The 17,963-nt window shown below is 38.0% G+C and overlaps 2 protein-coding genes and 1 pseudogene across 2 annotated transcripts; 2 read left to right on the top strand and 1 right to left on the bottom strand.

The window, feature by feature from the left end:
* Window positions 1-720: 720 nt before the first annotated feature.
* On the top strand, window positions 721-7,756 carry LOC106320328. Its single transcript, XM_013758682.1, has 3 exons — window positions 721-1,090; window positions 1,266-1,359; window positions 7,690-7,756. Exons 1-3 carry the CDS (start codon window positions 721-723, stop codon window positions 7,691-7,693), a joined length of 468 nt encoding a protein of 155 aa, XP_013614136.1. The 3' UTR covers window positions 7,694-7,756.
* A 2,684-nt stretch (window positions 7,757-10,440) lies between these two features.
* Window positions 10,441-12,766, top strand: LOC106320329 (small RNA degrading nuclease 1-like). The gene is made up of 12 exons (XM_013758684.1): window positions 10,441-10,473; window positions 10,570-10,749; window positions 10,844-10,921; window positions 11,012-11,080; window positions 11,179-11,322; window positions 11,424-11,540; window positions 11,622-11,691; window positions 11,860-11,960; window positions 12,082-12,213; window positions 12,306-12,428; window positions 12,499-12,600; window positions 12,680-12,766. Exons 1-12 carry the CDS (start codon window positions 10,441-10,443, stop codon window positions 12,764-12,766), a joined length of 1,236 nt encoding a protein of 411 aa, XP_013614138.1.
* Window positions 12,767-14,110: 1,344 nt separating this feature from the next.
* LOC106320324 overlaps window positions 14,111-17,963 on the bottom strand; it is a 7,316-nt pseudogene continuing 3,463 nt past the window's right edge.

Raw genomic sequence — 17,963 nt, 5'->3', positions numbered from 1 at the left:
TATAGATAATAAAGGGTCAAAGGACCACTTTCGGTAGTAGGAGTAGTAGATGGAGTAGCATGAGTAGTAGATGGAGAAGTAGTAGATGATGTAGGAGATGCAGTAGTAGCCATGATTGTTGCTTATCAATCAGGTAGTAGAAAGAAGCGTAATGCGGAAGCGAAAATTTGAGTATTTAGGTCAAAAGATCGTTTAAGCTCTAATACCATAAAATAATATGAAAGTGTTGTTTTTATTCATGCTTATAGCAACATATATATATACAACGTAGTATCTCCTACTACCCGTAGGAATATGTAAATATGGATAATTACAACATATGAAGTTATCGTTATCTTAACTATGGTCCTTATCTATATAGGTATTCTGCTCGTACTTTAAGTTCAATAATATTTATCTGTTTCTCTGCTACTACGTCAACAATCTATGGTAAAGCTATTTAACACTAACAAAAAATAGCCTTTGTGAAAACCAAAATGATCTAAAGAAAAATGAATAGTTTAAGCAACAATTTATAATGAATATGAATCTTGTATGCAGGAATAAGTATATTATTAACACACAATTGAAAAAGAATAAGATTGTAACGACCCGGTTTCCTTAACCAGTTGGTTTGATTTTTCTCTTTAGTTAATTTGGATTAAACCAAATTATTTCCTAAAAGAAGACTTATATATAATCGTATGTATCATTTTTCTCTAATAGAAAAGCCCTAGCCGTATGACTATGAAGCCATCCCCATCTTCTTCTCCCTTGATCTCTCCTATGATTCATGCCTCTCTTATTCATCTTGTCTCTCCTTCTCTTATTATTTTTGTTCCTCATGTAATGATCCACTGGTGTCCGTTAGCTTGTTCTCGTGCGAGGAAAGGAGGTACGTCGCACCGGAGCCGATTGATAGAGGACGTGAGCAACGCCAGAGTCACCGTCTCAACACCACCGGACGTGGAACTGTATAGCCGTGAGTTGAACGCTACCGGGGGTGCAGTTGTGTCACCGGAGATCTATGCCGCCAAGGTCTGGATCGCCGCCATCACCACTCATCTTTTATGCGATCTCCATCCATGCCCATGTGATAACGTAAGCTTACGTAAGTGATCGTACGCTCATGTCATATTGTGGATTCCTAATGTGCGTGAACTTATGTATATGAGTTGTCCCTTTTCCTTGTTTCTTGAGAATCAAGAAACATAATGCCAAATCTTATAGTTTAATTATTTTCTTGTTTTGTCTTTTTATTTCCGATCTATTGGGTCGTTGGAAAGAATTTGAGATCCATGGTGAAACCCATGTTTGCTTAATGATCAAGTTATCATGTCTATTCTCCGAACTGCTTTCAGTTCTTCCGATTTGGCTAAGGTGAGAGCTACTCCGTTAAATCCCGAGCTAGTTTAGTACTACTATTATGGAAAGTCTAGTTTCGAAACATGATCTGTCTCTGTGAATCGAGTCTGTTTGAGAGTCTTGTTTGTTTAGGATAATAGAGGATTCAACGGTTGTGTGAAATGATTGATGTTAAAGACTGTTATATATATATATATATATATATATATATAGTTATATAGTAGGGACTATGTGATGAGTGCGGGGGCCAGAGAGATCTGGACTAGCGACGCATATGAGTACGGGGCCAGAGAAATTTGAGCTAGCGACGTATAGTGTGCGGGGCAACAGAGACATCTGAGATAGCGACGCATATGTGATGAGTACGGGGGCCCAGAGACGTCTGAGCTAGCGACGTATATATTGTGTGGTGCGGGGTGATGAGACGTTTGCATATCGACGCATATTGATGGAGTGCGGGGGTCCAGAGATGTCTGGATTAGCGATGCTTATTATATTATCGTATATCCGTATGAGGAGAATGCAGGGTGTGTGGACTGGCTATGTACCATCAGCGCATTGTTTGTTTTGTGTGATGCGCTAGACATCTTGTTTGTTCATGCTAGAGCTATGCCTACATAGTCGTACTGCTATGTACTAAGTCAGTGGTTTGGGTTTAGCATCCCATACCTCACTGGGTGACTCCCCTGTTGCTCATCCCTCTTTTTTCCCATTGCAGGTGGGCTTGCCGAGTAGTTGGATATATGGACGGTTTTGTGTCTTGGGATAATTGTATTTTATTCCGGTTTTAATTAACTTTTCGATTTAATGTATTTGTTTTTTTTTAATTATAAACTTTTTTTATTTGGAAATTATTTGATTAAAAGGTTTGACATTTTATTCGGTTTTATAACTTGGTTTAATTTGGTATTTTACCGAAAGTAACACGCCGTTCTCAAGAGAGGAGGAGACAGGTGTTACAATTTGGTATCAGAGCGGGGGTCCGTCTCGGCTCTGACCCGGGACGGCGATTTATGGGACTCGGATTTTATTGATTTTCAATGTTTTTGGGATTGGGATTTTGGAAGAAAAAAAAAGTGATCGAGTTTCATTTGGTTATTCGTTAGCTTTTCGTATTTTTTTTCGTTTTGGAGGAGAAGATCAAGCTTATGTTCGGTTTCTTTGTCCTCATAATCTCGTGTTCTTCTTTTCCTTTGTATCCATTGAAGTTCTTCTCCAGATCCATTTTAGAATTCGGGACGAATTCCGATTAAGTGGGGAAGAATTGTAACGACCCGGTTTTCTTAACCAGTTGGTTTGATTTTTCTCTTTAGTTAATTTAGATTAGGGATGTCAATCAAGGAGCTGAACCGCGGGCCTGGCCCGTAAAAGCTTGCTGCGGGACGGGATTGGGCCTCCATTTTGTCAAACAGGTTCATCTTGTCTCTCCTTCTCTTATTATTTTTGTTCCTCATGTCATGATCCACTGGTGTCCGTTAGCTTGTTCTCGTGCGAGGAAAGGAGGTACGTCGCACCGGAGCCGATTGATGGAGGACGTGAGCAACGCCAGAGTCACCGTCTCAACACCACCGGACGTGAAACTGTATAGCCGTGAGTTGAACGCTACCGAGGGTGCAGTTGTGTCACCGGAGATCTATGCCGCCAAGGTCTGGATCGCCGCCATCACCACTCATCTTTTATGCGATCTCCATCCATGCCCATGTGATAACGTAAGTGATCGTACGCTCATGTCATATTGTGGATTCCTAATGTGCGTGAACTTATGTATATGGGTTGTCCCTTTTCCTTGTTTCTTGAGAATCAAGTAACATTATGCCAAATTGTTGTAACAATTGTGAGAAGAAACAGATGCGGAAACAGATGAATAAAAACGATGTAACAACGACATATATATTTAACGTGGTTCACCCCTAGGGCTACGTCCACGGGCAAAGAGAGATCTTATTATTGGAGGCGATATTGAGCTTACAAAGTGCAAGTTTATGGTTACTTTGAATACAAGATATATATAGTAACATCTCGCATCTAAAACCCTAGACTAAACGGACTCATGGGCCTAAGCCCACGATCAGATGTAACATCCATAATAACTTGATGCAACGCTCTTGATGCAACCGAGTCGGTATGATGTATGTGATGTAACATCTATCGCCTAGATGTAACATCCAGATTCAAGACATATCAACAATTCTCCACCTTGACTTGAATCCTCTCAATAACAGATGTACCAGATGCACCTTCAAGTGCCAGATGTACCAGATGCGTTTCTCTGCGCCAGATGTACAAGATGCGCCATCAGCGCCAGATGTACAAGATGCACTTTCAAGTGCCAGATGCGCCATCAACGCCAAATGTACCAGATGCGTTCTTCAACGCCAAATGTACCATCGCTCTCTTTGCCTCAGATGTCCCTTCGGACCAGATGTGTTGCTATGACGAACCAGACGCCCTTTAACGGCCAGATGCTCAACTAGAGCCAGACGTTCGTCATCAGCCGGATATCCCAACGGACTAGATGTCCCAACGGACCAGATGTCCCAACGGACCAGACGCCCCAACGGGCCAGATGTCCCAACATACCAGATGTCCCAACGGACTAGACGCCCCAACGGGCCGGATGTCCCAACGGACCAGATATCCTTGCGGACCAAATGTCCTTGCAGACCAGATGCCCCAACGGGCCAGATGTCCTTGCAGACCAGATGTCCGTGCGGACCAGATGCCCCAACGGGCCGTTCGCCCTAACGAGCCAGATGTCCTTGCGGACCAGAAGCCCCAACGGGCCAGATGTCCTTGCGGACGAGAAGCCCCAACGGGCCAGATGTCCCAACGGGCTAAACCATATACATGGTGAGATGAACATTTGCAGTGCACAGAATACTGATAGGTTCATCTGAAGAGATGAACGTCGCATCCTTCAACTTACTCATGCAGACACACCAATCATAAGGACTCCTGATGTAGCCCAACTTGATTATATAGCTGTCGAATCTCTTGTACCATCCTCTGAGAGACTGCTTAAATCTACAAAGTGACTTCTGAAGCGTACACACATAGTCATCCTTTTCAGGAACTCGACAACCATCTGGCTGAGTCTTGTATATCTGCTTTAGCTCTCCATGAAGATACACTGTCTTCACATCAAATTGCTCAAGCTCCAAGTCCTGACGTGCTACCAGCGTTAGCAACACTCTGATGGACGTATGTCTGACCATCGATGAGAATATCTCATTGTAGTCTACTCCATCTCTCTGACTGAAACTTCTTGCAACAATCCGAGCTTTATACTTAGCTTCTTTTGCCAGTGATGCTCCATCCTTAATCTTGAAGACCCACTTGCATGTAACATCCCTTCTCTCCGATGGTAATGAGGTCAGGTCCCATGTATGATTCTTCTGATGAGACTCCACGTCTCTCGTTGCAACATGCCATTTCTCAGACTCGGGACTAGAAACAGCTTCCATGTAAGTAGATGANNGATGACGCATCCACTTCCTCTGCAACCTGAAGTGCATAACCCACCATATCCTCGAAGCGATATCTCTCTGGTGGCCGGACATCAACCTTTCTTGGTCGATCTTTCACGATGCTACGCTCTGTAACATCAAGCGGCTGAATCTTCGTAGACTCCAACTGAACATCTTCTACACGCTCCTCTTGATTTTCTCTGTATGCCTGCACATCGATCACTTCATGATCATCTTGCAGCTCCATCTGTTTATCAATGCTACCCTTTTCTGCTTCAGAACTTGACCGTGAGCTTCTAACCATAGATGCTTCATCAAAGATACCATTCCTGCTTAGAACCATTTGGTTTTCTGATGGAGACCAGACCATGTATCTCTTGACTCCATCACTGTAGCCCATAAACACTCTTAAAAGTGAATATTCAGCAGATCTACCTGACCACACCTCAGAAGGTATCGGAACAAGATTTATCAAGTAGCAAGCCGCGTTAACTGATTCAGCCCAAAACCGCTTCTCCAAACCAGCACTCGAGAGCATGCACATCGTTCTCTCTAGCATTATCTGGTTTATCCATTTTGCAACACCATCCCGCTGTGGTGTTCTCATGTCTGTAAGATGCTTGGCAGATGTTGCATCCTTACAAAACTGTTTGAACTCTTCTGAGAGCATGCACATCGTTCTCTCTAAAACCGTTGTACCCTTCAGTAAATACAAAGTACCGTTCATGAAACCCTTCAGAATCACATCAGAACCCTTGTAGACATTCAAAACTCCATCGCCACCCGAATATTTGAACCCTCTCTTGTCTAGGAGACTTACGGATATCAAATTCTTCGTCATTGATGGAACATGCCTAACCTTGTTCAATGTGCAGAATCTACCATCATGTGTTATGAGCTTGATTGAGCCAATCCCAACAATCTTGCAGACAAAGTCGTTTGCCATCTTAATCTTGTTGTCAAGTACCTCTGTGTACTCTGAAAACCACTCTCCTCGGTGTCATATGGTAGGATGCTCCCGTATCAAGAACCCACACATCAGAAGAGTGTGTGTGTCCATACACAACAAGAGCGATGTCGTCGTCAAACTTGGTTTCATCCTCGGCTACTGCAACAGACCCAATCCGTTGCTCCTTCATCTTGGGACAGTCTGACTTCCAATGTCCCTTCTCTTTGCAATAGTTGCAAATATCAGATGCTTTAGGACCCCTTGGAAACGACTTCTTATCTCTCGAAGTCCTTCTGTTCCCATGTCCCTTCACACCACTGACAAACAATCCCGATGCTTGATTGTCTGTCCCTGAGCTGGATGCCTTATGGCGTAATTCCCGACTGTGAAGCGCCGACCTAACTTCTTCCAGTCTCAATGTATCTTTGCCAACAATGAACGATTGCACGAAGTTCTCGAAAGAGTTCGGCAAAGATACCAACAGGATTAGAGCAACGTCTTCATCCTCCACCTTAACATCGATGTTACGCAGCTCCAGTAATATCAAATTTAACTTGTCAAGATGGTCGCGAAGCTCAATATCTTCTTGCATACGCAAGGCAAAGAGGCGTTGCTTCAGAAGTAGCTTGTTCGTTAGAGATTTTGTCATGTACAAGCTCTCCAACTTCTGCCACAAACTAGCAGCAGTTTTCTCATCCGACACTTCGATGATGATCTCGTCTACTAGACACAACAAAATTGTTGAGAACGCCTTCTCTTCTAGAGTCTCCAAATCAGCTGCTTCAGATTTCTTCTCTGACAATGGTCCCCAGATGCCTTGTTGCTTCAACAACGCCTGCATCTTAATCTGCCAAAGTACAAGATATATATAGTAACATCTCGTATCTAAAACCCTAGACTAAACGGACTCATGGGCCTAAGCCCACGATCAAATGTAACATCCATAATAACTTGATGCAACGCTCTTGATGCAACCGAGTCGGTATGATGTACGTGATGTAACATCCATCGCCTAGATGTAACATCCAGATTCAAGGCATATCAACACAAATCTTATAGTTTAATTATTTTCTTGTTTTGTCTTTTTATTTCCGATCTATTGGGTCGTTGGCGAGAATTTGAGATCCATGGTGAAACCCATGTTTGCTTAATGATCAAGTTATCATGTCTATTCTCCGATCTGCTTTCAGTTTTCTGATTTGGCCAAGGTGAGGGCTACTCCGTTAAATCCCGAGCTAGTTTAGTATTACTATTAGGAAAAGTCTAGTTTCAAAACATGATCCGTCTCTGTGAATCGAGTCTGTTTGAAAGTCTTGTTTGTTTACTATTATTTTTGAATATTAAACTGAAAATTGGATAATAGAGGATTCAACGGTTGTGTGAAATGATTGATGTTAAAGACTGTTATATATATATATATAGTTATATAGTAGGGACTATGTGATGAGTGCGGGGGCCAGAGAGATTTGGGCTAGCGACGCATATGAGTACGGGGGCCAGAGAAATCTGAGCTAGCGACGTATAGAGTGCGGGGGCACAGAGACATCTGAGCTAGCGTCGCATATGTGATGAGTACGGGGGGCCAGAGACGTCTGAGCTAGCGACATATATATTGTGTGGTGCGGGGTGCAGAGACGTTTGCATATCGACGCATATTGGTGGAGTGCGGGGGGCCAGAGATGTCTGGACTAGCGACGCATATTATATTATCGTATATCCGTATGAGAAGAATGCGGGCTGTGTGGACTAGCTATGTACCATCAGTGCATTGTTTGTTTTGTGTAATGCGCTAGGCATCTGGTTTGTTCATGCTAGAGCTATGCCTACATAGTCGTAGTGCTATGTACTGGGTCAGTGGTTTGCGGTTTAGCATCCCATACCTTACTGGGTGACTCCCCTGTTGCTCATCCCTCTTTTTTCCCGTTGCAGGTGAGCTTGCCGAGTAGTTGGATATCTGGACGGTTTGGTGTCTTGGGATAATTGTATTTTATTTCGGTTTTAATTAAATTTTTGATTTAATGTATTTGTTTTTTTTTTAAATTATAAACTTGTTTTATTTGGAAATTATTTGATTAAAAGGTTTGACATTTTATTCGGTTTTATAACTCAGTTTAATTTGGTATTTTAGTGGAAGTAACACGCCGTTCTCAAGAGATGAGGAGACGGATGTTACAAAGATGTTATTTGTTTATGCATTTTTTGTGATTTGGAAATATCTATAAAACTTGTAAATCCAACGATCAATATATGAAATATATATATTTTCGGTATTATGTTCTTGTGTTGACGCGACACATACGAGCTTGTCTGCTATTGCTTCAAACTGCAAGAAGCTGGAACGGTTAGCTCTTTGTGGGAGTGGTGCGATTGGAGATGTAGAGATGGCTTGCATTGCGGAGAAGTGTGTGGCGTTGAGGAAGTTTTGCATCAAGGGGTGTCCGATTATGGATGTTGGGATCAAGGCGCTTGCTTTGGGCTGTCTTGATCTGGTGAAACTGAAGGTGAAGAAGTGTATAGCTGTTACAGGGGTTGTTAGGAGTGGCTGCGTGAACGGAGGACTTTGGTGGTGAGTATGGATGGAGATGAGACCTAAGGCCCGCTCATGGTAAGTGAGAATGGTGGGAGAGGTCTTGAGACAGTAGTTGAGGAGGTGCTGACGCCGGTTGCTGATCGTGATGGCCTGATGGGGATGCAGAGGTTGCAGGTGGTGGTAGGTTAGCTATGTTGAAGACAAAGTTACTTGCAAGTAAGAACTTTGTGGCTTTCATACTAAGGAGATGGTTGCAAAGCGAGGCTACTAGTCCTACTTGATGACTACGTCTTTTTCAAAAACAAAAAAAAAACAAGATCTCGATTCTCTATTATTTCTTGTTTATTTGTATGATCTTAACAATTCAATATCAGTGTTTCATGTGATCATGTATGTTATTATTATCCCTTAGCATTACTAATCATTTCTTTCTTATTCATTTTAATCTCTTAATCTGCAGAATGAAATATACGATCAAATGTGTATGATAAGTTTGGAAGACATGCACAATTGTGAAGGAAGAGAGTTTAGCCAACTGAACCTGTTAATCGATTCAGTGTGGCTACTATATACATTTTGAGGTGTTTTCATGTGTATTTTGCCGTTTGCTAAACAAGTTGTTACAAATGTTTTGGATAATCAGACAAGAAACCGAATTAAATACAGAATCTGTTTATCTCGTTTGTATGTGAAAACAAAACCCCACATCTGTATCGGTTTCTTTGTTTGATGTGATCTTCACGATCCATTCATTATCTGTTTTTCATGCTTAAGCTAGTTAATACTAAATAACCATCGTTTTAAAATTTTATCTTTGTAACTAATTGAACCCTAGCCGTCAAGAGAAAAAAGAAAGTTTGTTTTATAGTTTTAAGCTGATGGTCGGAGGCTTTTATAGCTCGGACATCAGCTTGTTTGTTTCGTTTTGCTTCTCTTTATTTGATTTGTTAATAAGCCGGATTTAATGATCCAATTCCACTTTACTTCCGGTCATTTGGTTTGTTTTATTGATAATTTATTTTAAATTTGGCAAGTTTTTGATTGCTCTTCTGTTTGTTTTTTCCGATAGATTTGGACTGACGGTTCAATTGAACCGCTTAGAAAAGGTAATTGACAGATATACTATCGTTGATGGCGATATGACTTATCGGATTCAGTCATTGATGGTTCTTCATTGATGATGATGAAGTTTTTGTTGCATGAAATTCTATGGAACGCTAATATATTTGACTCTGTTATTTATCAATAGAGTAATATAAAGAGTTGTATTGTTTTGGTGGCTCCTACTAAAGTATTAAAAAGAGAGCGGTAATCGTTCTCAATTCAATCTGAAGTGTGATGTTTTTGAATTAATGCAAAGATTATCTTGCTCGAGATTCAACTATTTCAAAAGCAAATATGAAATTTTTTATATGAAAAAATCTTTAGTAATTCATACACAAAATAAATGAGTGTTTACTTTGAATCTCTATTGTTGTATCCATTTTTTACATTTGTTTTGTTAGTTTTTATTGTTTAAAACTCTTTGACTAAAGCGCTTAATAATATACAATACAACGTTTTTATGGATATTTACATATGCAGATTAAGTGATTTTTAAGGTTTTTGCACTTGGATTAGGAAAATACAAACTTCTATACAATTTATCTTGATTAAATAAAAGTATCAGTAAATGAAATTAATTAAACCAATAAAAAAAAATCAGTATTTTGCAATTGGTCACAAAGTTTAAAGGATATTAAATTATATCTAGAATAATGAAAACATCAATTATTTTGAAACAAACTTTTTTCTTCTAAACACCACTTAAAGTGATACGGAAGGAAGGAGCAGTAATTGAAAAAGAAAGTTCAATTCTCATATCATGCATGATTTCAAAAATTGTGAAGTTGGAACGTTTTGTCTAATTCCAAGAACCAAAGAACTCTCAGAATAACACCATTTACGAAACATGTTGGAATGTTTTCGAGATTATATAGTTGTTGGAAGTTGGTACGTTTTTTTGTATGTTTAAAAATAAACATACAAAATGGGTTCATTTTCCCAAAAACATTCGCTGACGTTCTTTAAAAACCCAACTCTTGTTTTCATTTTTCACAATATAACTTAGGCCAAAATCACTACCTTACTTCACATAGTCGACGGCACTAATGGATCATAACCTAGCTACCGCCGAGAAGGATGTCCGTATACCCTTTTATCTTTTCATTTTAATACTTTTTAGGCTGAGTTACATTCTATGTATTTTACGTTACATCACGTTAACATTTTCGGACTAGGTGTTGGAAGAGTTGATGAAGCTAGCGCAGATTCGAGGTCTAGGAGGAGAACACGGAGGATGGAAAGAATTTTTAGCAGTCAATGACCATAAAGATATAACACCATATGACCTTTCCATGGTTTCCCGTGACGCGTTGGTCGCTTTTCTCACTACCTTTAAGAATAAAGAAGATCTGCAGGTTTTGATTTTAAATTCTTATAACGACCAAATGCTTGCTTATTTTTACTATGGTTTAGGCTTTTAACCCCGCACTACAATTTTTTTTTCTTTAGGCTATGCAAATTCGTGCTAATAGTCTTCTAGTTAAAAAGTTGAAGCAGGAGTCTCCTGAAAATGACACTCATGAGCAGGTGAGTGTTGGATATCAAACAAAGAAAACATGTTTTAACTAAATAACTTTGCTAGTAATGTGTTTGAAAGTTATCTTTTGGGCGGTACAGATGCTTATTCGTTTGACCATGAAGCATCAGGAGTTTTCTATAGACTATTGTTTTCGGTCATACTCCAATGTTTGTATCCTCTCCTGTTTCATTATCTCTTTTTTTTTAATCTTTAACGTATTGAATATTATTGTTTATACTGTTTTTATCAAAATTACTTTAAGCAGGATTGGTTTTTATCCGATATTGGAATGAAGTCGTCGATGGTCAAGAATTCAACCAACATGATAGCTGTTGACTGTGAGATGGTTCTTTGTGAAGATGGGACTGAAGGTCTGGTTAGAGTCGGCGTTGTAGACCGTCATTTAAAGGTATAATCTTATAGTTAAATTATTTGTGAGTTTCTTGCTTTTTCTTTAAAAAAATATTAACCTGTTTCTTGACTCGTTAGTTTAAATGTTCATTGCTTTAGGTGATTCTTGACCAATTTGTGAAACCGGACAAACGTATTGTTGACTATAGGACAGTCATTACAGGAGTTAATGCTCAAGATATCGAAAAAGCTACTCTCTCTGTGGTAGATATTCAGGTATACCGTGTTGTTTTTAGTATATATATGTGAACTTTTTAGGGAAAATCTTACAGAATGTTAATTATGCTAATTGCACAGAGAGAGCTGCAGCCCTATCTTTCTAATGGTGCTATTCTGGTAGGTCACAGTTTGAACAAAGATATGAAAGGTAAATAAAAACACAGTAGACTGATTTTTTTGTTGTTAACTTTCATGTCCATTTTTGATGGGTTAGATCATATAGTTAATCATACACCTCAATTATATATATATATATATTTTTTTTGCCAAATGCCCTTAACTATATTGTCGTTCAAATTTGGTATGATGATCACAGTGCTGAAGATCGATCATCCTAAAGTAATCGATACAGCACTTGTGTTCAAATTTTCAAATGCAAGAAACTCGAGGAAACCTTCACTCAATGATCTTCACAAGGTAATTCTATAATTGTTTTTAACAAAAAAAAAAATTCTATAACTGTTGCATTCTATTCTTGAATTTGTTACATAGAAATATATTTTCTTACTTTTTTTCTTTCTGAAATTCATTTTTATAGGCAATTTTTGGTAAAGAAGTCCGAAAGGAAGGCGTTCCTCATAATTGTGTACACGACGCTGAAGCGGCAATGAATATTGCACTTGCTTTTATTGAGGACCCATTTGACACAACAATTTCACCATCAAAAGAGGTTTTTATCAAATGATTAATTTACAAACAAAATATATGTTTATTTTAAAATTCCTACAGTTACAGATGGAATTAATTTTATTATTTCTATAGATGCTGGAGGCTGAGAAGTCAAGACTCTTTATTCACAGAATCCCTTCCCGTGTGCCATCTGAAAAACTGAACTTTGCTCTCGCTGGAGAGTTTCTTACCAAAAAGTTTAAACTTGATGTTAAGGTAGAAACCAAAAACATGAATATATGTATATTTTGAAAGGTTCCTTAACATCTTTTTTTTTCTTTGGCAGCCAGCAAAAACATTGGGAGGTTATTACTGTGCAGTTGCTGTTTTCGTTAGTGCCGAAGAAGCTGAGCAAGCTTTTGAAAACGTTAATGGATACGAAGAGACGGTACTGTTTTTGTTAAGGGTCTACAACGTTGTTTGAAAAGCCTTGAAATGAATATGATGGAATATGTTTTTTTTTTCAGGATTCATTTGGGTTGCCACAAAAAATGTTTGACGTAAAGCTGAGGTCGAAAAGAAATGCTAGTTGTTATGTCCGTAAAATGGTTTAAGATGAATGATGACTATGGAGTATTGTATTTTATTATAATAATTTAAGAAGAAATCTATCTTCAATCCTTTATGTTTGGGTTTCTGCTCGTATTTTATCTACTTAAGAAGATTATTATTATTTTCTTTCAGTTACACCCAAAAAAAGATTATGCTTCTTGGTTACCTTTTTTTAATTTATTGCTAAGCATCTCCAACCGGAGTATTTAAGTAGTTATCTCACTTTTATAGTAAAGAAACAATTAGAAAAAACCGGGCATCGTGGTCTGGTGGTAAAGGAACCTCGGCTGAGGTGCCCGCCATCACGACTTCGAGTCCCGGCCACAGCGGATTTAACATCCCTTCCGTTGGGGCGCTGGACCCCCTACGGGGATAGTTGGGAATGTGGCTGTCCAGATAAAAAAAAAAAAAAAAACAATTAGAAAAAAAAAGAGAGTAGCAAAGTTCTCAAACTGTTATAGGAACTCATTAGAACTTTTAATACCGCGTGTTCACTTTTTTTGTCCAGTTAACTAGGTGATTCGCCCGCGCTAATGCGCGGGTTTAGTAGATTTATACAATAATGAATAAAATACATGTTTTATATAAATAATATAGTGATTTTTAAGTAATTATAATTGTATTTAGGGTTGAATCAGAAATTGTGGACACAAATATAGTGTTTATATGTTCATATAGATCACCACGGGACATCCTCCTTGCTCGTCTGCCTCACCACTAGTGCAATGGTCAGCTGTCGCTGTGGTTTACGTAAGGTCCTCTCAAATCATAGTTCTATACTGTTTTTTATTTTATTTTTGAGCCAAAGGTAGCTTTCTGCTTCAACAATATTTGTAAAACATTACCCTTTTCCATTTTTTGGTATATATATTCACATTTTATCAAAATAGAAAAAGCTTTTTCCTATGTTTAAAAAAAACAAAAGCTTTTTCATATTGTTTATTTTGTAGCTACGTAGCTGTAAGTTTGTAAGCAGCTAAATATGAAGGAGCTCAGTATAAAATTGAGTATTATGATTTATGAATTATGTCACAGAATTAATATAAATTTGGATAGTTTTTAGCTCTGATTTTACTGCTGCAGACTTTTAACACTGGGAGTATTTGGTTGTTTCATTCTGAATCTTTGTTAGATGTATTTTCTTGTTACTTGACATAATAAATTTTTTTGCTCATTCTTACTTTCTAAACCAAAATAATTTTCAAATCAGGACATGGTCCACAACAGTAGCCTAAAAAACAAAACAGAACATTAATATGAAGTCAAATCATCAATGGAATCAAACTCTCAGAGTCTAAAATACAACTTCGACCATATGTTTTGCAAAAAAAAAAAAAAACTGAAACTTAGTCAATGTTTTGAAAGATTTCCTTGTATACCACGTTCATAGTTTTTCTCTGAGGTGTTCCATGTTTGTCGGTGATAAGAATTTTCAGTCCTGATCTTGACTTCACTCTTGAAACTGCAACATACAATTGTCCATGAGTAAAAACTGGTTTTGGAAGATACAAACCAACCTTTTCTAATGTTTGGCCTTGACTCTTATTTATGGTCATTGCGAAAGCGACTGCAACGGGGAATTGTCTACGGCGCATCCTGAAAGGGAATCTCGTTTCTGGTGGAGATACAAACATCCTTGGTATTAAGACCCTTTCACCACCTTCTTTGTCATTCCTATGACCCGTTATAATTCTAGCCTCAATAACATGATCAGCCAACTGAGTAATTTGCAGCCTTGTACCATTACATAAACCACCTTGAGGATCAATGTTCCTAAGTAGCATAATTATTGCACCAACCTTTAACTTCAAACAGTGGTTTGGCAATCCAGAGATCTTGATGCTATTTAGAAACTCTTGAGAATAAACCATGGGATCTTTTGGGCCTTTGTCTGATATATCAATACCATCAGAACTGAGATAGATTTTTTCTTCACCTGCTAGCAATATAAATCAGCGTACATAAGACTACTTGCCTTGATTCCAGCAAGGAAAATTAAAATTTAAATAATTAAGATGGTACCTGATAACTGTGATAGCATATACTCGTTGGTACTGTCAACATCTTGATTTCGTGGACTCAATATTGCTCTTTCCTGGAAAAAATTGGGATCTCGTTTCTCTGCAAATGATGTTCCGTAAACTTCCTTCACTATGGTTTCTATAGGATTTTCGCACTCAGTTATTAGCAAATCTTCAGGAATATCAATCTCAACCTCTCCATCGTTTGGTTGATTGATATTTCCATCACCAATATCTAGAATCCACTTAGAAAAAGCTTCAAGTTCTTTAGCTTCACTATTGGTAATTCCTGCCATAAGTCTCATGTTTTTTGTAAGTCTTAGAACCTTGCAGCTTTTCCAGAGATGTCATGAATTCAAAGAAGCCAAAACAGTCTCTACTCTGCCACCATCTGTTACTACCGGTAGAATCTGTCTAAAGTCTCCTCCAAAAACAACAACTTTACCTCCAAAAGGCTCATCGCATCCCATTATGTCACGCAAGCTTCTATCCACAGTTTCAAAACATTATTTGCTCATCATGGGAGCTTCATCCCAAATTATGAGCTTAGCTTGCTGTACCAACTCTGCATGATCTGAACCCTTTTTCATGCTACATGTTGTAAAATCGTGAACATTAATTGGTATTCCAAATCTTGAATGCGCTGTCCGGCCACCTGGTAAAAGCAATGAAGCAATTCCACTGGATGCTACGTTCAATATTATTTCTCCTAAAGATCGAATTGCAGCACCTAGGATGTTCCAAAGAAAAGTTTTTCCAGTCCCTCCAAAGCCATAAACGAAAAAAAGACCACCTTTATCTCCATGTACTGCATCTAGTATCTCTTGGTACACAGCTTTTTGCTCATCTGTTATCTTGGCTAATAGCTCTCTGTGTTTTTCTCTTTGCTCATCATGGTTGTAGTTTAGCTCGTCACTGATCAAAGTGTTAACATCAGTATCATATGCATAAGCATCTGGACGTGGCATCCCATTAAAAACTTCCAGTGAGCTTCCGTTGATAAGCAGGAGTGATTCAATCTCCGCCAAAGCTAAGCTCTTAATTTGATCCTCTGATAAATTCAAATCTGAAAGAAAAAAAAATGGAGTTCAAACTCTAATCATAAAATGATGCAAGTAAATATTAAAAATAATTTTGTATTAAATATGATCTTACTGGGATTCTTCTTTTTTCTTCTCTGGCTGTATAATATATCCTCAGATAGTATTTCCCAAGTAGCATTCCATACGTTTACTGGAGTTGTGACACTCTTGGAAAGCAATATTATAGAAAACAGCCTTCGTATACCCTTTCCAGAACTCCAAAGACTTGCCTCTTTAATAGCTTCAATATATTCTTTATCATCGTCCAGCAAACCCAACGCATAACATGCATCTTTGTATGTTTCGTGGATGCTGTTCTTATCTCTTCAAAGCTTGTTGGACCTCTGACTTTATTTAGCAAAACCCGTAAATAATAAACTTCACCTAAATCTGGTGGCACATAAGTGATCCTTCCAATAGCAAAACCCCTCTTCCTTGGTTTCCACATTCTTGTTTTTAGATGCCAAACAAAGTAGGATGGGAAGTCTGAATAAGTGAGATTTTTTGCTTCTGGATATATTGCATTGGCCTCCATCCAGGCTACAAACTTGGACTTTCCAACAGAAATGCGGTTTAGTACTTCTTCGACAGGGTCATCTTCATTGTAAATAACCTGCTGCTGACCTGGGAGATGGAACAACAGTTTTTCTACCGATGTAGTTCTATAGTGAGTAGGGAAAGCAAGAGTTCTCCAAGAAGCTTCACATGCAGATATGTATCTGAAAAAAATCAGGCAAACTAAAATTCAGCTAATGACCATGAAGCATATCTGATGAACCTGATTAGTTCTTTGATTTAATTTTCAAAAATTTGGAAAGGAATGATCATTTTCAGGGGTACATATTATTACGTACGTTAAAAGCAAACTTATTTACCTAGCAATATTTATATCAGAGAGTCAGTCTAACCATTATCAAAATACTATAGAAATAATAACAGTCTTTCCAAATCATAAATTAAAATACCTGCAGCTGAAGTGTTTCTTTATTTCATCAACAGGATCATCGCTGTCATCTTCTCTTCCTACTGATGCATTCACATAGTCAGGTCCCTTAGTAATATACTTGAAAAGGTACTTGATAGAGCGTGTTTGGTTGCACCATTCAACGTTAATATGAGCACGATAACGAAGTGATAGATCCTTATTATATGGAACGACATATCTATTGTCACAGTCAAAACCTTTCTTGTGAACCGATCTTCCATCTTCCCTCCGTTTGTAAATAGGAAATCCAGCATCATCTACTTTAGTGACTGCACTAAAAGGCTTCAGAAAGAATTTAGAACACTTGCCATCAATCATACATACATTGGCTTTATTAGCAGGTCCGCATGGCCCATGTATCATAGAATCTCCAACAAATTTATTTTATAAATAGGGAAAATATGATGAAGTTCAAAGTACAGTACTTAAAACCATATCAAATGACAACTCATAATTGATGCTGATAAATATAAAAGCCAACGACAAAATAATGAAATTTCAAGAAAACCAGTAGAAAACAAAGCCAGTTCATTTCTTCTTAAGATGTTCCACTTTCACGTTCACTTTCTTTAGCTTTTTGTTGACGAATTTTGATCTGCAATAGACAGTGGACTCGAACTTTCTCCCTTTCTTTTGGATGATGGTGTTGTTGAAAATGTCTCATATGCTTCCATATCGTGATCAGAATACATTACCATAGGTGACTGCACAAATCATCAATTTGGTTCATTGTAATATTGCTAATAAATAAGTAAACATTGAACTATAATATTATACTAGGATAAGACCCGCGCCTTGCGCGGAATTAAGTTATTATTTTTATTATATTTTGGAGAATGAAACAATAGTTTGGCTTCATTTGGATTAGGGGTGTTCAATCCAGATATCAGATTGGTTTCGGTTTGGTTCGGTTTTTTTTCGGTATTTTGGTTAGTAAAATATAACTACTATTCTAAATCCATATTTACTTTGACTTTAATCTTTCACATACTTTTGAAAGATTTCAACTGGACAACTAAATTGATCAGCCAATCTTGTTGCTTTAAATCATTAGTATTTATATATATATATATATTATTTAGTTTGAATATTTATTAAATAAAAATTCATA

The sequence above is a fragment of the Brassica oleracea genome, unplaced genomic scaffold (genome assembly GCF_000695525.1).
Source record: "Brassica oleracea var. oleracea cultivar TO1000 unplaced genomic scaffold, BOL UnpScaffold00884, whole genome shotgun sequence".
NCBI classification, from domain to species: domain Eukaryota; kingdom Viridiplantae; phylum Streptophyta; class Magnoliopsida; order Brassicales; family Brassicaceae; genus Brassica; species Brassica oleracea.
The sequence above is the reverse complement of the archived record's forward strand: the minus strand, read 5'-3'. Positions and strand labels throughout refer to the sequence as shown.